Below are 20,837 nucleotides of genomic sequence, written 5' to 3' on the forward strand. Positions count from 1 at the left end.
TAATCTAAATTTATCGCTCACTACAAAAATGGGGGTTGGTTGCATCAGTGAAACCGTTCAGGGTATTGTCAAATCAGATAAGCATTGGACAGTCCAATATAATGACTATAGACAGAAAATGATGGCAGAAGAAAATGGCATGCAACCGATCATATGCGTTTGCAAAATGATAAATATAATTAGCCGATTTAAGCCGTATGATTAATACCAAAAGAGTATGAAAAAACGATTGGACGTGACGAACTAATGTGAGTTTGCAAAAACTTTGTTGGACAGCTCACACTGAAAAGTGACAGTGGCCACGTGTAGGTACGAGGTAAGCTACGTGACACAGGCACAGTAATCTCTGAACAGCTGCTTCTTTGGAACCACACCTACCTAACACTATTTCACCGCTGACCGCCCGCTGTTTGCCTTCTTTCCACAACAATTAAAATTGTAAATACTAAATTACCATGGCCAAAAACAAAAATCCTTATGACAAGATTAATGGTTTTTTTTTTTTGGCAATTCCTTATCAAAATTTATTTATTTTTTAAAACGAAATGTTTAGTGATCAGTAGTTGGTGACCAATGTTTGCTAGACGCACAAGTTACATCAATGTGTAACTTGTATTATACATACATACATACATATATATATATATATATATATATTATAATTTTGAAAAAATTGAGGGTCTAAATCTTTCAGAGATTTTTAAAATTATGTAAACTAGGATGAGATCAATCATGATATAATTGATATATTGCCATCTAGTGCATAGTATTTAGATTATCTATGAATGTGCAGTATTGAACAAGTCCAATCTCGCACTATAACCTTTTTAATGATTCCATTTAAATGGTAATGAAAATCATTGAACAGTGTAGTGTACTCTATATTCCTAATAATTAGTACATTACCGCTTTCTAGAAAATTTAAACAAAAGTCTTTCGTATCAACAAAACAATATATTTAATGAGATTCATTGCAATTCCAAACACAGCTAAATGGTGTCGCACCAAATATCATAAAAAGTAATCACTTTACGTAGGTTTAATTATGAGTTTAAAATTTTAATTGAGAAAAAAAAAATCAAATGTTGGGATTGAAAAGCAGAGGGTGTAGGTGAATTGAGGAAGCAAAGGTGGTGCAGAGGGCATTGTAGTGGCCCATAATGGAAAGCCTAAGCGCACACACATTGCCGCTTCTACTAAACTGCCTTGTCAATGGAAGTCAGACGACGCCTTTTGGGGGTTCAGTAGGTGCAGTCTTTTCCTGGGCACGCCACTACTGCACTATGAGACTCGCCGGAGATCTCTCAGATCTTTCCGTGACACTTTTCAAGGATGTTTTTATCTATCTATCTCCCATTCACGAGCCAGCATCATCATGTGCTGACACTCCGTATATATGACAACTCCTTCCTCTTTCTTTCGCAGTCGAATGTCTTTCGGTTTTGGAGGCTTCGCTCTTTTCCACATTGGTATTACCCATGTACTCATCTACCATCATTGCATTTAACACCGAACAACCTAGTCAAGTTGGGCAGATTAGCTGTTGACTTAAAAGTTATAAGATTACAAATTTGAATGTTAGTTAATATCATCTAGAGTTCTCTGAGTATAATGATTTTGATAAGTTTAGTTCTAATCTTTCAAATCGATCACCCGTTGTCTTTTCAAAATGTTACATGGTCCAAGTTAAGCATCGACTATTCTTTAATTATCAAATCTTAACTATCCATTGTGTCTCTGTGATAACCGTAGTTCCTTAAATTTTGAAAGTTGAAAGACTATGAATAGTAACATTTTTAAAGTCGAAAGACTAGCATTAGCGTAATGGGCTTCATGAGCCGACTCCATTGGGATTACGCCTATATTCAGGCCTTTGTGATGACAATGGGCTATATTCATTCGTCCTTCATGATTGTAGCCTTGTAGCCATGTAATCAAAGACTCTTTTACTGGGGTTGTATCATATTTAAATGGGCCGATATTGGCAACTAGTAAATTTTTATTAGTGGCCCAACATTTATAGCCCAACTCGGAAAATCAAATTCAAAAAAAAAAAAAGAAGAAGAAAACAGTGACAATGACAACAAATAGTGTTGATAAGCTTAATTATAATTGTCTGAGTAGATCAATTGATTATATTGATGAAGTTTAGAGAAAAAGACAAGGGATCAAGTCTGGTATTTTGAGCATGATCAATTGACATTTTAAAGTGGTCATCAATTCGCAAAGTATGATTTTATATCTCTATATTTTAAGAGTTATTTTACATGAGCCTAAAAAAAAATGTACACATGCCGGGGTACGGTGCAACTTGTGGTCCATGTTAGAAAATGATGAGTTGATATTACGCCGCGCTTGGCCAACACTCCACAGCATCAAAACTCAACGACGGTGGTCTCCCCCATTTCCACGCAAAATTCAGACGGCCACGACTGCTTCTTTTCCTAAGCAGCGCCGCCGCCGCAGCCATTTCCGGCACCGGAAAGCCCTACACGTAAAATACTCGTAAGTCGTAACACACAGTACATATTGAATCTTATTATTCTTATTATTACATCTCCCTGAATAGCAATCGCTGGAAGTTATTTCCTATTCAAGCTGAGTCAGTCAGGTGAAACCCTGCTCTCTCATTTTCTACCTATCTCTATTATTTTGGTTTGCGTATTAAATGTGTTGTTTTGTGGCGTTTATTGATGCGTGGGGATGTTGTATTAGTGTATATATAGGTGTATATGAGTATATGTAACTATTTATGGTATTTTTAGGGTTTGTGGTAATGTCTGCAAAATTGGAGGGTGTTGACTTGAATTCAGAGGGCGTTTCAGTTGAAGCAAAGAATGTGATTACTGATCCATTAGGAAACAAAACCCCAACGGAGAATCTCTGTGATCAGGCGTGTGGGGCTTCAGGGGAAGGATCAAGGGTTGTTGGAAATACTGAAGCCTCAGACATAGAACTTGGTCTAAAAGTGGATAACAAAGAGGGACAAACTGATTGTGTTCGGATTGCTAGCGGTTCGTTTGTGGAAGAGAGTTGTAGTAAAGCTTCTGTTGATTTGGGTGTAGATGATGATGTGGAACATGTTCATAGATTAGGCGAAGAGGGAATTCTGGATTCTGCCACAGATAGGACAGGGATTTGCCATGATATGGATTTAGATACACAGCAAAACTCTGAGGATAAAGTGGTTTCCATGAATGGGATTGGGAATAAAGGAACTGAGAGTAGAGATTGTTTAGATGACGAAAATGCAACTGTAGCAGTTAATTGTATGAGTGATGAGGCCACTTATATTGAAGAGGCCGGCTTAAATGGGGACCCACAAATGGTAAGTGAAGGGAAGTTGATGGACATGGAGCCAGAAGATGCTGATGGAAAAGATGTTAAGTATGCTGCTTCGAATATAGAAGGATGCGTGCAGGGATCTAGAACAGAGGATGAAGGAGAGTATAGTGTGAATGATCTTGTATGGGGCAAGGTGAGTGGTCATCCTTGGTGGCCAGGGCAGATATTTGAATCTTCTGCTGCATCACGGAAAGCAATGAAGTATTTTAAGAAAGATACCCATCTAATAGCCTACTTTGGGGATCATACATTTGCATGGAATGATGTGTCTCGAATAAAACCTTTTAGGATGTACTTCAATCAAATGGAGAAACAGTGCTATACAGATGCCTTCTGTCATGCCTTAGATTGTGTATTGGATGAGGTCTCTAGAAGAGTTGAATTTGGTTTGTCTTGCAGATGCGTGCCAAAGGAGGTGCAAGTTAAATTTAAAACCCAGAATGTGGTCAACCGTGGCATTCAAAAGGAATCATGTCAAAGAGATGGTGGTGACAACTTGTCAACGGCATCCTCTTTTAGCCCTGCTGTACTTATTCAACATTTGAAGTCCTTAGCAACCTCCCAGTGTGATGGTGTTGATAGATTGGGGTTTGTTGTGGCAAGAGCTCAGTTGCTGGCTTTCAATCGTTGGAACTGTTATGATAAGCTATCTGCACTGGGAGAATGTGATGGGTTGTTGGAGAATGATGCTGACATACAAGTGTTGCAAGATAGGGAAGAAGAAGTTCCAGGTTGGACTGAGGATGATGGAGTTCCTTCTGGAAGTGATAAGGAAACTGCCACAAAGAGTACTTCTGTGAAGCGTAGACGGCACCCTGAGGATACTGACCATATGGAAAAGAAGGTAAAATTGATATCTGGTAGTGGCAAGAACAGTAAGAAAAAAACTGATAGGAAAGTAAACATTCTGTCTTCTGATAATAAGCACAAAGCAAGCAATCTAGCATCGAGTGACGTAAAAATGAAGAGAACAAAAACATCTAAGCCACCTGAAACTGGTAATAACCAGTCTATACTGCCTAAGAAACTTCTTGGGATAGGAGAGCGCATACAGAGGGCTGCAATTCAACTTGGTGGATCACCTCCAGTTCTCAAGTCTCTGGCAGAGTTCCCTCCTGTTCAGGACATGCTCTTAAAGCTCTCCTTGGCTGCCAAAGATCCCATGAATGGGTATAGCATGCTGGTTCCATTTAGTAGATTTTTCTGTGATTTTAGGAATTCAACTTTGGAAAATGCCGAGTTACACGATCCTGAAGAGCAAGCATTATCAGAAGACCCTGAGGACGAGAAGAATACTTCCATTGGTCAATTGGACGTGGTTGTTGCTGCCAACCCAAACACAGAGAACCAAGAAAAAGACAGCATGGTTATTGAGTCAGAATCTGAAGATCCATCTGGCCATGTGGATGTGAAAGAAAAAGGCAGTGAGGTTATTGAGTCAGTATCCGATGATCCATCTGGTCATGTGGATGTGAAAGAAAAAGGCAGTGAGGATGTAGAGCCAGAATCTGATGATCCATCTGGTCAATTAGATGTGAAAGAAAAAGACGGTGTGAATATGGAGTCAGAATCTGATGATCCGTCTGGTCTTGTGGATGGCAAAGACGAGGAATCCAATCCAACCGCACTGATTCTTAACTTTCAAAATCCGGAAGCTGTTCCTTTGGGAGCAGATCTCAACAAGATATTCAGCCGCTTTGGCCCTCTCGACGAGTCCAAGACGGAAGGCCTGGGCAAGACCAAGTGTGCAAAAGTCGTCTTCAAGAGGCAATCTGATGCTGAGAAGGCTTTCAGCAGTCCTGGCAAATACAGCACTTTTGGCCCTTCACTTATTAGCTACCGCCTTCATTACACTCCAACACCACCTGATGCCTCCCGTGTTTGAAAGGCAAGCGAAGTGATCCAAGATCTGCAGCAGTCAATGGCAATATGGCATTTCAAGGGGACTGAGACATGTTAATAGTTCCCTGTGCTTAGTTACTTTGTACCATAGTAGCATATTCATAGTCAAACAGTTAGATGCTGTTCACCTTGCCATTACATGCACATTTGATGAGATTTAGCTACTGACAAATTGGTTCACTTGTGACTATATAGAAAGCTTCGAACTAGAATAATACAGCTGACCATCATTATAACTGTTAGAGTAACTGTATTTGTTGGATGTGTATGTCAAAGATTTGCTCTATTTTTTTTATTTTTTATTTTTTGTTGTAATACTAGAAAAGGGGTCGGGATGGGTGACCCCTTTTGGGAAGTCAAGTTAGCTCAGTTGATTCAATCATCTTAAAGTCTTGCACAGTGTGAGGGTTCTAATCAGTTGGTTCAAATCAGAGTTACAAACAAGAGTAGAAACTTAAGGAGTACTATTTAGTCGAGGGAAAGCTCAAATCCTAATGTATCATAAAAAAAAAGAAGGAACAAATAAATAATAAATTATTATTTCCCCCATTTAGAATTAGATTCTTATTTAGAACCTGAAAATCCTAAATAAATTGGATAAACGAGACCTAGAGATCAATAGACAACAAAATTCCAGTGCAGATTTGACAATAAAGAAGCCCATTAGCATTAACAGTAACACAAAATGAGAGAACCCGATTTAGATGAATATTTTAATTAAATAGACAACAAAATTCGAGTACAGTAAATAGATAGGAAAGTTTTCACCAAACAAAAACCCGACACAACAAAAAGTTCATCTCTATTGTTATCATCAAACTAAGATGCTCAGGAGGATTTCACAATCTAAGATCTTGGTTTTTCCTTTTTCTCCTTGAAGAGAGCCAGGAGAGAGACACCAGAAACCTTCACAACCTTGAACCTAACACCAGGAATATCTCCCACGGCGTGACCCTTCCTTCCAAATCCAGCAATCAACACCTCATCCTACAAAGTAATAACACGGAAAAGGTTAGATGAGAATCATTACCAAGCAGGAGTGGCATGTAAGAATTGGAGTAGGAGAATGAGCTTACATTTTCTTCGATGTAGTTCAAGCAACCATCATTGGGAACAAATGCAGCAATTTTCTTCCCGTTCTTGATGAGTTGAACCCTAGCACATTTACGAATGGCAGAGTTTGGCTGTTTGGCCTCAATACCTCTGTGCACACGGACAGACAAGCAGTTATGGAATGATTAGATTGTGAATTCAACACCAACAAAAAAAAAAAAGCAAATCAAAATCTCAGAAGTGGATTTACATCTTTTCAAGCACAATGCCTTTAGCATGGGATGAACCAGCAAAAGGTTTCTTCCATTCATTTCCAAGATGGGACTTCTTATAAGCCTTGTCAGCCCACCTTTGCTTCCTACGGTGGGACTTCAACTTGCGTCCAGCTCCCATACCACGTGTCTTCCTGCAACATTACAGAAAATATGTAAAAAATACAATCTGTTGGACAGCTTCAGCCTGCAGACATTCATACACCACACCGCTAACTCTTGCAAAAACAAGGAGTGGGGCAGCTACAACATAACTTAGCAAGACAAACTACAATCATTACCGTTTATCATGCTATCAAGAATTCCACTAAAATTAAAATGATCAGATTTGGACTATCCCACTCCCTATGGTAAAAGATTTAGTTAATTTACTGCACAATTCTGCCTCAAAACTCTAGATCTCCTCAATACATATCATTCAACCAACATATACAAACATTACCTGATTATCCATATTTAACATGTGAACTGCTTCTTAAACACTTTTTCAGCATTATCAGAAAATACCATGAAGGTAGCACACATCATATTTCTGAAACATAGAATTATCCCCTAAACTTAAAAAGCTTTTACATTTAAGGTGAGATATTGCAGACAATAGAATTTCTCAACTATGAAGCCTAAGCGAACTAAATAGCAACTCGCCATTCGTATCAAATCAAAAGTTGAGCAATTTCGAGATTGAGAAAGTGGAATATACTGAAAACATACCCCATGTTTGCTGAGTGAAGAAAATTCCGGCTTCGGAGTAGGGTCTGAGGATGGAGATGCTATGCAGCCGCTTGATAAAACCCTAAACCTAATCAATTTGTTGGCGCAGGAGATTATATAGTGCACGCTTGAAGATTGGGCCTGATTGGTCAGCCCAAATTTTGATTTATTGGGCTTATATTATTGTCAGATTGAGGTGCACAATATTTACAAGTATAACCTTATATAGTTACAAGTATATCTTCCATTCCATTATTATTATTTGTTTTATTACTATTGATTCTCTTGCAATGTGAATATTTATTCATACATACTTTGCAACTTTTTGTATTTTTTAGATATATTGGGTAAGTTCAATATGATTATCTCGAGAATATATTGACAAAAGTCGAATTCGTGATTTTTAGACATTTATTTGACGGGCTATTTTGAATTCAAACTATTATAAAAAATGATAGAAATTAATTTTTAAAAAATTGTTGGAGTACATAAAAATTTACAATACCATACAACACGACGTCGTAATCCAAAAATAAAAAACTGTCTGATACTTATTCTCTATTTATTATTATTACAAAATACAAACTATACTGTCTTCTTGTCTTATTTTTGCATTACGACATCACGCTTTACAATAATAGACCATTCTTACATAACACTTCAAGAAACTCTTTAATTTGTTACAAGGCAGGACTATTAACTAATGAAAGAAATCACTCTTCTGTTTCATTGCAACTTGCAAAAAGTTTGTTGTTTTTTCTATTTATTTCTGACCTTTTTTGAGAAGCACTCCAATCTTCTTTAGCATGTTCCCATTCTTCTTCTTGTGGGAGTCATCATCTTCATTGATGTCATCAGACAATGGTGACCCCAGTTTCCCACCAAGGGTGTGGTAGTCCATGGAGTATTTCCCATTATTGCCTGTTGAAGATGACAGCATGGCGGCAGCCGCCTCGACGGCTTTTCGCCACTGATTCGACTGAATTTTCAGCCTTCTCAGCTCAGCCTGCAGGTCCAGGTTTGCAGCCTGGGCCGATCTCAGCTGTTCATCAATGGTCGTCGAGGATTCTGATTCTTCGAGTGTTCGAGTCATGATGATTTTTCCTTCTTCCCTGTCCTGGATTTCTGATTTCAGCAAACTGTTCTCCTCTGCAATGCATTGCAGTTCTGTTTCTTTGTCCAGCAGGCAGGCTTTTAGCTCTGCTAAAGCCGTTTCTGAGTTATTCAGCTCTGATTCTAGCTCTGATATTCTCTCTGTTGACAGTTCTTTCTGCAACGATTCGATTTCGGAGTTTGCTGCTTTTAATTTGGCCTCCAGGTGTGTTTCCCTCTGCAATGATTCTGATTTTGCCTTCTCCAGTAGCTCATAGGCAGTCCTGATCTGCAGAGTGGTTTGAATGTACTCTTCTTGGTACCTTCTCTCTGAGCTCTCCAATGCTGATCTTAGCTGATTAATCTCTGCTTTCAAATCATTGCTCTCAGTTTCTTGATTCTTTGATTGCTCCAATTCCAATTCAAAAGCCATGGATTTGCATGATTCCTTCTGGTAATTCAGTTCAACCAAAGTAAATAATAAACTTTGTTATTAATATATAAATATATAAAATATAATAATTAGAATTTTCAAATAGGTCAACCACACACAAATATGTAATCAAGTCATTAAATTGAAAAAAGAAAATGCAATTGGTTCATTGAACAATTTAAGATGATATAATTCAACTGAAATTGACCTATTTAACCTATCAATGTTGACGTGGCAATTTTCTTAGTAATATCGACTCTACTACAAATAGGGATGTTAACGAGACGGGGTGGAGGCGTGATACATACCCCATTCCTGCGCAGGGACGAGAAAAATCTCTCCATGCTCATTCCCTCATAAATTATCGGGGAACGGGGAATCCCCAACCCTACTTTTAATTTATAAAAATAAAAAAAAAAATATTCATATTCAACCTAAATACTACTAAATATTTTACTACTAAATACAATATATATATATATATGTGTGTGTGTGTGTGTGTGTGTTTGGGGGCCGGGAGAGTAATCATCACCCCCTGTTCTCCTATTTTTGTCCCCGGGCAAGAAGTTGAGTTTCCCGTATGGTATGAGTACAATTGACATCTCTAGTTATAGACTTATAGTATCAGTTTAGAACTACTTGTTCAACCGATTGAAGTGGCAGTTAATTTGTTAACAATTTAATTTTTAAATTAAAATTATATATTTATTTATTTAAACATTGCTCTCCATCATTTCCGTATTGACCAGTTAAATAGGTCAATTTTGATTTAATTGCATAATTTTGAGTTATTATAATTTGTTAAATTTGATAGCCCAACTATGTATTCACGTATAGTTTAATCATCTACTTGAACATCATATCATTCTTAAAACATATTATAGGAGAAAAATCTTACAGCTTTAACAACGTCGGCGCGCAGCGTCTCCTCTGTGAGCCGTGCCACCTCCAGCTGCATCTGAGCTTCACCCAGTTCTTGCAGAGCTTTTGCAGCACATTCCTTACTCTCATTCAACTGAGCTTTCAAATCCCCAACCAATCCAATCGTCTCCGCGAGTTCCAATCTCAGATGACAAATCTCGCCGTGCGCCGATTCCGCGTGCCTCGCCTGGGCGGCTTCGGCTCCACTCACTCTCTCGACCTGCGCCTTTAGCTTCTGGATCTCAGCCATGGCGGACGCTAAAGCCGCGGAGTCTAATTCGTGCTGTTTCTGCAGGGCTTCCAGCTCGGATTGCCACGCGCGGTCGCGGTCTTGTGAGATCTTGCGCAGTTCTTGCAGCCGAGCTTCCTCGGAGTCGGAGAATTCTAGGAGTTGGTTTTGGGATTCTTCGAGGTTTTTGGACATGGCGGCTAGCTGCTTCTTTGTGTCTTCTAACTCGCGCTGGGCCTTCTTCTTTAGTGAGTCTGATGAAGTTAGTTGTTCTCTTGCCTTCTTTAGCTCCTCTTGCAGTTGAAGAAGATGTGTCTCTAACTCCGAAGCTTTGCTGGGGAATTTCTTCTGAGTTTTCCACAAAATCAAAGATGGCATGCATGGAGCATCTTAGTAAACCCGATTACTAGTTGAGGTTGTGTATTATAATTCTAATCGACAAAGAATCACAGAATAAAACAGCTTACAAATAACTGATCGATTTAAAATCAAGAAGTCTAATAAGTTGTTACAACAACGAGTAAACTAGTCTAGGTTGTGCATGCTGATTGACTCAAACAAACCAAGAAGACCAACAAGCCTGTTCTTAATGGATGTCAAATTTATTGCCTTACAATTACTAAGCTGCAAAAACTTGGTTGAGACCGTCTCATGGATTTCAATTCGAGAGACATGTCGGATCTTGATTAATGAGGTCAATGATCCTACCCATTAATCAAAAATTTGATCTAATAACCCGTCCCAAGGATTGAAACTCCAGAAACTGTCTCATAAGTGTTATCCTTACCAAACCAACTAACAAGCTGATCAACTTAGTTGAGGATTTCAGAAACACCAAAAAAAAAGAAATTTTTTCCAAATAGAAAATGCTACTCTAAAGAGTTTTCATGCATCATAGACTACGGTTTACGGGCCTATATCAAAATAGTGTAGAGAACAGAACATATACACAAAATGGTGGAAAACAACATAGTTGATAAAACACAAACAGAAAATCTGAATCTCAAAAGCAAAACTTTTGCAAGATCATGAGTGCATATGACTGAATTCATGTGAAGAACATTACACACACCCCACAACTACTGCAACTGCCATGAAATAAATGAAGGGTACCTCAGATGCAGAACTTTGTGGAGATTGTCTGTCATTCCCTTTCAAACTCCTACCTTTTGGATTCCTACTGGTTGGATTAGGAGATGCAACAGAATCAGACTCAGAACCTGCTGTAATCTTGAGCTTTCGACCCGCCCGAGGCGCAGCAACAGATGTTCTTTGCTGCAGATCCTTAGAAGAAGTTCTGCAGCATCATAAACACAAAAAAATAATAACTAAACCAAACCAAATCAAATCACCTTCTGGTTCACCCAATTTCTGAAGTGAAATCAATGCATCAAGAACACATAACGAATCACCTTGCTTTCGGAGTCTGCATATTTAATCCCTTCCCAGGAGTAAAATGAAAAATGTGATGAAACAAATTACACTTTCTTGATTCAAAAGGCCCCACACCACCTGAAATGTTTTTGAACAAATCCTCAGGCTAAAGAAGTGCATAATACAAAGAAGATTTTCATGATTTCATGAAGCTTCTCTGCATCAACTTGGCTTTAATCCAAATACACAGATTGCAAAACCAACTAAACCAACAAATTGCTTCAAAGAAACTCCATGGAAACCACCTCCACTCCCACCAACCGAACCTACAACTTAAGACCAAGAAACCCAATAATAAAGCTGTGCAATCAAATGACAGAACAAATGTCACTAATTAATAGGCGATCCCAACCAAATTAGTCCGTCTGTTGGCCGATAACTACAAACAGGTTTCAAATTCGACTCTCAGTGGGTGCAGTCTTCTTAATTTGAACTGGTCAACTATGAGCAACTTAAACTAAATTTACCTCTTTGTAATCTTATGTTGACTAAGAGTATAAGGCGAGATTTATCTATTGCATAGCTATTTGTTTGCATAGTGACCCAGATGTCATTAATAAAGCCATCCTTTTCATGTTTTTGCTGGCTTCTTTTCTACTCCTTTTTGTTGTACTGTGTTGCAACTACATTGTGGGCAGGGTGATGATAACAACTATGACCCACTTTTTACAGGATATCTTTCAAAATTTCCCAATCAACAGAGTAATCATACTGCTTTCTAATCACTCTCAAGGTTAAAGTGATGCCCAGACTGGATCTTGCTTATTTTTTTCACTATATTAATATGTTTCAAAGCAATTAAGCAAGTTGGGAAAGGACTCCAAAGTTGCTTTTGGGTTTGGGTATTCAATGATACACATAAAGCACTTTTTTGCCCTTTTTTCTTTACTGTAAATAAATCCGCTCCCCCAATTTACTGCAAACAAATGGTATTTTTTCTTAAAGAGTTAACAAATTTTTATTTTTTATTTTTTCAAGTTGGGCTCTCAACCCTCATGAGAGCTATTTCTTGTTTCTAATCATCTTCGTCCAATAAAAGTTTATTTACCTTATCAAACTAATAGTAATAATATTTTTTAATGTTTTTCTTTTCTTTTTTCTTCATTTTCTGGTTAGCATTCCCTTTATATATATATATATATATATATATATATATATATATATATATATATATATATATATATATATATATATATATATATATATATAGGGTTGACCAATTTATTAATAGTTAGTGAAAATAAAAAAAATTATAAACATAATATTTGTCCTTTTAGAACATGATATATTTATGAATAGCTATATTAATTGTTGTGTATTGTAATAGGATGGAAAGAATATTATTTATGGATTACTATTAATTATTTTGTATCAATATATGTTACAAACATAAATGTGATTGAAGACACCAACCAACATTTTTGTTTAAAAGAATTCAACATCAATCAAACACGTGACATTTAGGTCCACCAATTTGATCATTCTTTTAGGGGCATGATCCAACATTTTTAGCACAATTTATAACCTTTTCAATGTAAAATTAAAATATAGACATAATTTAAGACTTCTAATTTTGTTCCCTCTTATAAGGGTCAGGGTGTGGGGCTCTTGGGGCAATAGATTTCACAACATTGTTGCAAAAATCACGCCTAGGCGCCAAGAAGGTCGCGGGCCAACAATTAGCTATTGTTTTTTTTTTTTTTTAAATGTGTTATTTTTCTTAAAACGACGTTATTTTGAGAAAAAAATCTCAAATCTTTCAAATCGGTCCCAAACACAAAAAAATGTAAAATAAATAAATAAATCAATCAAAATCATCTACTTTAATATCAATACTTTGTGAAATTGTGTTTTGATTCTTTAAATCTTTATAAACTTTACAATTCTATTTGTATTTTAGGTTAATATTTAATATTTTAGTATTAACTATTAAAAATATTAAATATTTTATAATTATCAAATCTTTTTAAAACATTAAAAATTCAAAAAAGGACACAAAATAAAAATAAAAAGGGCACTAGGCGCTCCGGGACGCTCGAGGAAGGCCTAGCAATTTTTGCAACATTGGTTAACAATGCATTAAATTTAGTAATCTCTAAATATGATTTTAAATAAATGGCAAATATCAATTGAAGGATTTGTTCCATATCAACAATTAAAACGCAAAATTATAGTGAGATTACATATTTATGTCATTATATGCTTTTGAGAATACCAAATAATCCATAACTCTTTATATTCGAATATAATATCTAATTATGACTGTTTTTGGATGACGAGAAAATTTGTCATCACTATTCGGGAATATGCATTGAATAAGCCCTGCTCATCTGTAATAGCCCAAATATTCAAGAGTATGCATTGACAAGACTCGAACTCGTTTTAGATTCAAATATAAATATCTCTAAATATGATTTTGATTTTTGAATAAATAACCAATTAAAAAAAACCAATGTAAATGCTTAAAAAAAAAACCAATGTAAATGCCAGCATTATTAGGGTAAATGGGTAATGATATTAAAGTAAGGCACATAAACATAAACGTGCATATGCTTAGTTGTTCATAGGATAAATATGGAAAGCTGTTAAATTCCGACATAAATCTTGGCACTGATTTATATGACAGCTTCTCACCCCCCCTAATGCACTCTCATTCCTTACTATCTAAACGACTAAAACCCATTTCCAATCTTTTTCAAATTTTCAAATCTCCGCTTTTTCCATTAATGGATTCATTCCTTTTGATACACTATTCATCTATATATATATATATATAGAGAAAGCATATTCGTCTCAACTGGTCACTGGTCACAAGAGTGAAGTTTGGGAAGAAAGAAACATCATTACGATGTCGGAAAAATGTCTGATGATGAGTTCTCTAGCAATCCTAGCATGCCACCCGAGTTCCACCATTAGATGCTTTAAGCCAAGGCCGAGTGTGGTGGTTTCCCCAAAAAGGGAAAAGCCTGTTTCCGAAGACTATGAAGAAAACCCTATATTACCCCATGAAAGCTTGGATTCCCATGCAAAAAGGGTTTTCTCCCTTCCAAGGTTGAAAGAGATTAGTGTACCCTTTAAGCTCTTGGAAGAGGTTGTTGAAGGGGAGGCGTTATTGGGGGTTGTGGAGGCGGTTTTTCGGGCGGGATGGAAGCGCAATGGCGGCGCCTACACAATCCGGAAGGTGTTCAAAGTGAACCCTGAAAGCGGGGTTTATGAAAGGTTTGAAGCTTACAGAAAGGCTGTGAAGGCGAAGGGAGGGTTGTGGGGTGATGGGAATGAGGTTTTGAGGTATAGGGGCACGGCCATTACGTGCTCGTTAGGGTTCAGCCAATTCATGAGCACCTGTAACAGGAGAAGTTGCGGGGTTTGTAGGATCATTGGCCGCCATAACAGCAATAATAATAATGCTGCAATGGATATGAGGCCTGTGACACTTTCCAAGACTAGCTGGAGAGCTCACAGAAGAGCTGAGAAATGCCGGGGCGGCCGGGATGATAACAAGAGGGCCATTGTTGTGTGCAGGGTGATTGCAGGCCGTGTTGCTCGGTGCTGCAATGGGAGTATAGTGAATGGGGAAGAAGATGGGGAGTTTGACTCTGTGGAGAACATGGATGCCTCTGAAAAGCTTATGGTTTTGGACTCCAGGGCTATATTGCCATGCTTTGTGGTTTTGTATAATGTCCTTTGATTTAGTTGCATAGAATATAATGAGTTTTGTTTCAGAATCATTCATCAAAGGATTAGACTCTAATGTTGAAGCATAGTTCTTATTTGCATGTCACTGTTTAACCTTTTTGATTTGAACCAGTTATTTGTTTACTCTCCTTTTGGTCTTTTACCAGCTAAAGTCACAAACCAAGTTGGTCAGACTATTAACTTAATAGCCACGAAGATACACGCTCAACTCCCAATGGGAATAACTTATCGGCCAGGTAAGCTATAGACAACCTAGACCGGTTTACCCTCCTTGTAAGACTTTGCCAACTAAGATCACAAGGTAAGGTTTATCAATTGCATATCCTTGAGTAGTTACTGCGAGTTTCGCACGTCACTCGGAAAAAAAAAAAAGAAAAAAAAGAAAAAAAAAAGGGTCATCTCATAAATTTACAATTTATCAAAAATTTCAAAGAGTTCTTCCATGTTAGCAAAGATAAGATTAGCATCTATAAATTTACAATCTATCATCCTCAGGTGACTAAGAGTTGTGCTTTGTGCTAACCCAATTTCCCAGTTCTGTAAATATGGTGATATTTGTGCTGGAAGTACTCTCAGATTCTGTAACACTAATGTATTCTACCAAAAATGGTTCTGCTATCCTTCCATGATTCTTGGTTCAAATATAAGACCTGATGTTTTCTTGTAGAAGCTCTGCAGAATTCTGATATTGTGGACAATGTTGAACACCTTAATAAGATCATGAGATCATGTTTCTTGAAGCGAGTTTGTCCCCGAGTATTGTAACCTTCCATGAATCCGCTTGGAGCATAAAAACGGAAAGCTTCTTGGGCACAACTGCAGTTTATACATTATGCATATGAGAAGGATTACGAGGTTGCGAAAAAATTATGCTTCATGCAGAGAGAAATAGAGAGCACACAGTCAAGTATGTTCACTCTCATTTCATGTATTAGGGAGTTAAGAAGATGGGAAACTTCATTAAAGTTTATTTTTATGCATAGGGTAAATTTTCAACAAACAATTGAACACTAAATTGGGAGAGGGAAACCTTTGAATCTATTGTCTTCTGTAATTATTCCAAATGTTTCTGCAGTTTCGCGGATCATGATACCATTTAGTCCAGTATAGCCATCTAGCTTGCAATGAGCAACTGGCAAAAAGAAAAAGGAAAAAAAAAAGGAGAATTATCAACAAGCATAATTAACTAAAAACTAGTCATTGAACTTATGTCAATAATATTTGGATTCCCATTCAACATTGTGTTGATCAGGCATAGAAAAAGAAATATCTTGGTTTTTGCATATCTCATTTCAATAGTGTATTCGGTTTTGCATTTCTTAAAAGGGCCTATTTATGAATATACTTGAATGTAGTATGCAAATCAAGATGAAGCATATAACTCAACCTAGAATGAGTGCACCATGCAAGTCCGCATTCAGGAGACATTGTGCCAACTGGTTTTTCCTGCAAGGTGGTCCAGTGGGTCAAGTAGTACGAGGTTGGAAGATTCAATAACAATGGATTGACGAGAAGTGCAATATTTGGTTAAAAAAATGTAGAACTCCAGAGAGTTTTAAGAAATAGTTACCCGACACTTTTCACAAGTTTATTTATATAGCACTTCCACATTTCATGCATTTGTTTGTAGATCTCATACCTATAAAGTAAACAAAGGGCATTAGAGAAAAAGAAAACGGAGTGTATGTAAGACTTGAAATCTAACTTTTTGTTCAAAATAGTAATACCCACCCCAAAGAAATCATGACATAATCATTTTAGCAAAAGATAAATTCTTCAGTAAGAAAGTACTGAACTCACTTGTGGAGCTCCGGAGGCAAATCAAATGATCCACATTTTTTGTGTTGCTTTAGTGACATATGCTTTTTGGATCGTTTTGAGCAGCTCTTTAAAGCCCGCAAGCTAGCATTACTAGACATGCTACTTTTGTGCACAACATTATCAAGAAGAATATAGTTGTCAATTTTCACACTTTTAGAACCCTGCATGTATTTTTGTGCTGAATCACCATGTTGGAGAAGCTCGTGCAGTACATAATCAACTGTGCTTTTACTATTCGAAACCTATACCAACCAAGCACATTGTTAGAGAATGCAAGAAGCTGTTCCTAACCTCTAATCGAAGAACGTTTTTAGGAGCATGTTCCGACAGTTAAATCTAAATTAAGGCGTAATATTACCTCGCTAACAGTTGATAGAAGATTCCCGTCAACAGAATGAAAGAGCTGAAAGTATGCTGGGTGGTTTGCTTCTACATCTGTTGCATTATTACAACATAAAGTAAATGATCCCCAACAAAAAACATACTCTTATGTGTATCTCAAAAATGAAAACATAAAAGTTTTGAATTAGAATTGTACCTTGTGATGAGGAATGACCTAAAAATGAAACATTACCTAGAAATAATAATGAAATCAACAAAAATCAGAAGCATGGAAAATTAAAACTTTTACAAGTTTATACTAAGCAAATAATACCAGAAATATAAACCCAATATCCTCCCCCACCATTATCAGATAAAAATTACTAATTGAAACTACTGCCTATAGAATAAAGAGGACACTCATTTTAGCTACCATTACACTCTGCTCCTCCATAGCTAAATTACATTATCAGATAAAATGTGGAGCACTGCCTGCCTAGGTAATGTTAAACTGTAATTTCAACCTCCATAAAATTACAGGTTCTAAACAGCAAATAGTACCACAGACAAATAATGAAACACATCAGAAATCCTCAATCTTTATATGTACTAAACAAATAATGTAAAAATAAAAAATAAAAATTCTCAGTCTTGTAAAGCAAATTGGCTTAAACTAAACTTGCATTAGGGCACACAAAAACAGAAATTGCCAAGAATAAAGTTTAATCAACGAATGAGGAAGGGGAACATGACTTGGGAAAAAAACAAGATGGGATTTTTATTTATTTTAATATTAAAAAAACGGACCTTTTCTAGATGGGGCATTTGAAATCGAGGGATCCGAGGAAGAAGGTGTATTAGTAATCTGAGAAGGAGTTTTGTTTTTGTTTCCTTGAGGAGTAGTGGCGATAAGAGTTCTTTGCTTCTTGTTGTTGTGCTCCTCTTGACGGCGGAGGTCGGTTTCAGCTTGTGCGAATCTCCGTTCCAACGCCTCCAGAGTCCGTTTCCGTTGCTCTCCGGGAGCCTTGTCCGTCGCCATAGCTCAACTGCAAGGACCGGTTCGCGGATACTAATTATATACTTACTTATTACTTATGTTCACATTAAATATTTGAGTAATTAGGAATTAGGGATTCCAGTCTCTTACAGATTTGACGGGTTAGCCCAGCAAAAGGGGACTGGGCCAAACCGGACCATATTATAACTAGGGGTGAGCAAACGGTCGGTTATGTGTAACCGACCGATAAACCGAAAGACCGAAACCGACCGACGTAAATGCTATAACCGACCCTCGGTTATATCGGTTAACCGAAAACCGAACAATTTTACTAGTTAACAACTTAATCATACAATTATGCAAACCCAGTAACAATGTTTGGAATTTTACACACTTGAAACTCCATTGTTATATTAATTTTCTCAAGGTCTCAAACATAGTACGTAATTCCATTGGTTATTTTTTTAAAAAAATTTTACATAAAATATTAATGAAGAATTAAAGAAAATTTTAAAAATTCCAAACACAACAACACACAGACTCCAAAATAATTTTGAAACACTAACAGTAACAGTAGACTCCACGTAGAAATTTAAAGTCGCAACAATTACAGTATATAATGTAGGAAATCCCTTTTAATTTTAAATATGTAACAAATGAAATTTACTTTGAGCCTTGGAGACTTGAAGTTACAGTGAGTCGGTGATTCAGTGAAGCAGAGCTGCAGTCTACAGAGGGCTGATTGGCTGAACTCTGAAGGGCGAAGCTGAGGTGAGGTATGACCGTTTGAGGATGTGAGAATGTGAGGACTGAGGAGCGACTAGTGAGGGAGGAGGCCGGAGGGCGTGACCGCATGAGGTAGCGAGGGCGGAGGCCGGAAGGTGTGAGGGAGCCTGACCGGAGATTCGTTGAGGGCGGAAGGCGTTAGGCATAGAAGCGGTGAGAGACGAGGGAAAAGTGAAGAATCATCGTGGCTGTGGAGTGGAGAACATAACCTAAGAGCCGGAGAAGGGAATAATGGATTAGAAATTAGGGATTTAGGGGTTTACTAGCAGTAGCTGTAGTTTGGGCATTTGTTTTTTATATTGGGCTTCTAGTCATTTGGGCTATTAATATTTGGTAGAAGGGAAAATGACCCCCTATGTTATGTGCATATAGTACTTTTTCCCCCTGTGTTATTAAAGTGGATGTTTTTCCTCTAAAATGTTAAATTGGTATTTTTACCCTTAAAAATAATTATTTCATTTATTTTTCTTCCCCAACAAATTATTACTTATATGTATGGATGGTCACGATTCGGTTCGAACCTAACCAAACACTGTAGCAATCATACTGAAATAGTATGGACGGTTCAGGTTACGATTCAGAACCGAAAAATATAAAATTAAATAATTGTTGAACCGTAAACCGGAACTGAACCACAGTCATATATAGTGAAAATGATCAAACACTTATTTTGATAAATTGGTACGATTCGATTCCAATTTCGATTTTGAACCGCCAATCAAAGCTTATTTATTTATTTTAATTTTATTTCTTATTTAAAAATAGTCTAAATTCAACAATTATTTTATTTTATTTTTTCGGTTATGAATCGTAACCGTAACCGTCCATACTATTTAAGTTCAATTGCTACAGTGTTCGATTAGGTTCGTACCGAACCGTGATCTTCCATACATATTAGTAATAATTAGTTGGAGAATAAAAATAAATGAAATAATTGTTTTTAAGGACAAAAATGTCAATTTAACATTACATGGGGGAAAACTACCACTTTTAAAATGACTGAAGGGGGAAAACTGCCACTTTAATAACACAGGGGGAAAAGTGCTTTATGCATATAACATAGGGGGAAAAAGTGTCATTTTCCCTTGGTAGAATGAATGGGTGAACAGCAGAGTGGCAGACCATGGTTATATATATGTATGTAAGTCGGTTATCGGTCACCGACCGAAACCGAAACACCAAAACCGCAAAATAACCGAAACACAGAAAAATCGATTTTTTTTTAATATTAATAACCGAAACCGATCGATAACCGACTTTTTCGGTCGGTTCGGTTATCGGTTATTGGGCGGTTAACCAATATTTTGCTCGCCCCTAATTATAACAGTGACATTATTATTATTTTTTTTTATAGTACTATCGAGTAATGAGTATTGACTCAATTACAGTGTAGTATTGATTTAATATACTTTTTTCTATTAAGTTATTGACTCAATTACAGTGTAGTATCTGTTTAATATACTTTTTTCTATTAAGTTCGATCATGTGACATTCCCTCAACAACAATAAAATACTCACTATACAAAATAAAGATAATCAATACTATTTTAATGTATAATTAAAGATGATAGCATAAATAATATTAAATTAATTAATTTTTTCAATACTAAGGCTTACCAACATTAATAGAATACCCACTATACAAAATATGGCAAAGTCACATCAAGTAGACTATTTGGTCAATAATCAAGCCTATCGAGGCCAAGTTTCAAACATATTAACCATCTCACTTGATACACGTAATTCTTTTTAACAAAGTATTTTTTGTTTTTCAAAATTATATGTTTCACGTAAAACACAAGACCAACGAATCCAAGCATGTTT

The 20,837-nt window shown here is 36.7% G+C and overlaps 5 protein-coding genes across 7 annotated transcripts; 2 read left to right on the top strand and 3 right to left on the bottom strand.

The window, feature by feature from the left end:
- Positions 1 to 2,315: 2,315 nt before the first annotated feature.
- Positions 2,316 to 5,515, top strand: LOC115996734. 2 transcript variants are annotated; one of them, XM_031236109.1, is made up of 2 exons: positions 2,316 to 2,505; positions 2,766 to 5,515. In XM_031236109.1, the coding sequence occupies exon 2, from the start codon at positions 2,777 to 2,779 to the stop codon at positions 5,228 to 5,230; it is 2,454 nt and encodes an 817-aa protein (XP_031091969.1). In that variant the 5' UTR covers positions 2,316 to 2,505; positions 2,766 to 2,776; the 3' UTR covers positions 5,231 to 5,515. The 2 variants fall into 2 exon arrangements, with proteins under 2 accessions (XP_031091969.1, XP_031091970.1); XM_031236110.1 differs by having other exon boundaries at positions 2,494 to 2,611.
- Positions 5,516 to 5,922: 407 nt separating this feature from the next.
- Positions 5,923 to 7,391, bottom strand: LOC115996320 (40S ribosomal protein S23-like). Its single transcript, XM_031235524.1, has 4 exons — positions 7,284 to 7,391; positions 6,551 to 6,706; positions 6,324 to 6,450; positions 5,923 to 6,234 (listed from the first exon to the last, which is right to left on the bottom strand). Exons 1-4 carry the CDS (start codon positions 7,286 to 7,288, stop codon positions 6,094 to 6,096), a joined length of 429 nt encoding a protein of 142 aa, XP_031091384.1. The 5' UTR covers positions 7,289 to 7,391; the 3' UTR covers positions 5,923 to 6,093.
- A 357-nt stretch (positions 7,392 to 7,748) lies between these two features.
- LOC115995781 (interactor of constitutive active ROPs 2, chloroplastic-like) lies at positions 7,749 to 11,675 on the bottom strand. Its single transcript, XM_031234918.1, has 4 exons — positions 11,371 to 11,675; positions 11,072 to 11,255; positions 9,707 to 10,306; positions 7,749 to 8,826 (listed from the first exon to the last, which is right to left on the bottom strand). Exons 1-4 carry the CDS (start codon positions 11,388 to 11,390, stop codon positions 8,047 to 8,049), a joined length of 1,584 nt encoding a protein of 527 aa, XP_031090778.1. The 5' UTR covers positions 11,391 to 11,675; the 3' UTR covers positions 7,749 to 8,046.
- A 2,565-nt stretch (positions 11,676 to 14,240) lies between these two features.
- LOC115996917 lies at positions 14,241 to 15,717 on the top strand. The gene is made up of 3 exons (XM_031236356.1): positions 14,241 to 15,059; positions 15,201 to 15,324; positions 15,656 to 15,717. The coding sequence occupies exons 1-3, from the start codon at positions 14,241 to 14,243 to the stop codon at positions 15,715 to 15,717; spliced, it is 1,005 nt and encodes a 334-aa protein (XP_031092216.1).
- LOC115996207 (ribonuclease P protein subunit p29) lies at positions 15,471 to 19,248 on the bottom strand. 2 transcript variants are annotated; one of them, XM_031235354.1, is made up of 9 exons: positions 18,921 to 19,248; positions 18,038 to 18,276; positions 17,448 to 17,483; positions 17,268 to 17,344; positions 16,889 to 17,151; positions 16,659 to 16,727; positions 16,476 to 16,534; positions 16,119 to 16,220; positions 15,471 to 15,904 (listed from the first exon to the last, which is right to left on the bottom strand). In XM_031235354.1, exons 2-9 carry the CDS (start codon positions 18,267 to 18,269, stop codon positions 15,807 to 15,809), a joined length of 936 nt encoding a protein of 311 aa, XP_031091214.1. In that variant the 5' UTR covers positions 18,270 to 18,276; positions 18,921 to 19,248; the 3' UTR covers positions 15,471 to 15,806. The 2 variants fall into 2 exon arrangements, with proteins under 2 accessions (XP_031091214.1, XP_031091213.1); XM_031235353.1 differs by having other exon boundaries at positions 18,895 to 19,248.
- Between the last annotated feature and the right edge of the window lie 1,589 nt (positions 19,249 to 20,837).

Source organism: Ipomoea triloba, chromosome 11 (genome assembly GCF_003576645.1).
Source record: "Ipomoea triloba cultivar NCNSP0323 chromosome 11, ASM357664v1".
NCBI classification, from domain to species: domain Eukaryota; kingdom Viridiplantae; phylum Streptophyta; class Magnoliopsida; order Solanales; family Convolvulaceae; genus Ipomoea; species Ipomoea triloba.

Excerpts from the sequence above, each read along its gene's own strand:
- LOC115996207 (XM_031235354.1), bottom strand. The coding sequence starts at position 18,269 with ATGGCGACGGACAAGGCTCCCGGAGAGCAACGGAAACGGACTCTGGAG. Across the intron at positions 17,484-18,037 it reads AAATGCCCCATCTAGAAAAG|GTAATGTTTCATTTTTAGGT; the intron begins GTCCGTTTTTTT and ends TATTATTTCTAG. Across the intron at positions 17,152-17,267 it reads TTCTATCAACTGTTAGCGAG|GTTTCGAATAGTAAAAGCAC; the intron begins GTAATATTACGC and ends TGGTTGGTATAG.
- LOC115996917 (XM_031236356.1), top strand. The coding sequence starts at position 14,241 with ATGTCGGAAAAATGTCTGATGATGAGTTCTCTAGCAATCCTAGCATGC. Across the intron at positions 15,060-15,200 it reads CTATATTGCCATGCTTTGTG|TTATTTGTTTACTCTCCTTT; the intron begins GTTTTGTATAAT and ends GATTTGAACCAG. Across the intron at positions 15,325-15,655 it reads GGGAATAACTTATCGGCCAG|TACTCTCAGATTCTGTAACA; the intron begins GTAAGCTATAGA and ends TTGTGCTGGAAG.
- LOC115996734 (XM_031236109.1), top strand. The coding sequence starts at position 2,777 with ATGTCTGCAAAATTGGAGGGTGTTGACTTGAATTCAGAGGGCGTTTCA.
- LOC115995781 (XM_031234918.1), bottom strand. The coding sequence starts at position 11,390 with ATGCAGACTCCGAAAGCAAG. Across the intron at positions 11,256-11,370 it reads ATGCAGACTCCGAAAGCAAG|AACTTCTTCTAAGGATCTGC; the intron begins GTGATTCGTTAT and ends ATGATGCTGCAG. Across the intron at positions 8,827-9,706 it reads GCGCCGACGTTGTTAAAGCT|AAGGAATCATGCAAATCCAT; the intron begins GTAAGATTTTTC and ends CTGAATTACCAG.
- LOC115996320 (XM_031235524.1), bottom strand. Across the intron at positions 6,451-6,550 it reads GGCATTGTGCTTGAAAAGAT|AGGTATTGAGGCCAAACAGC; the intron begins GTAAATCCACTT and ends CCGTGTGCACAG. Across the intron at positions 6,235-6,323 it reads TGAACTACATCGAAGAAAAT|GATGAGGTGTTGATTGCTGG; the intron begins GTAAGCTCATTC and ends ATTACTTTGTAG.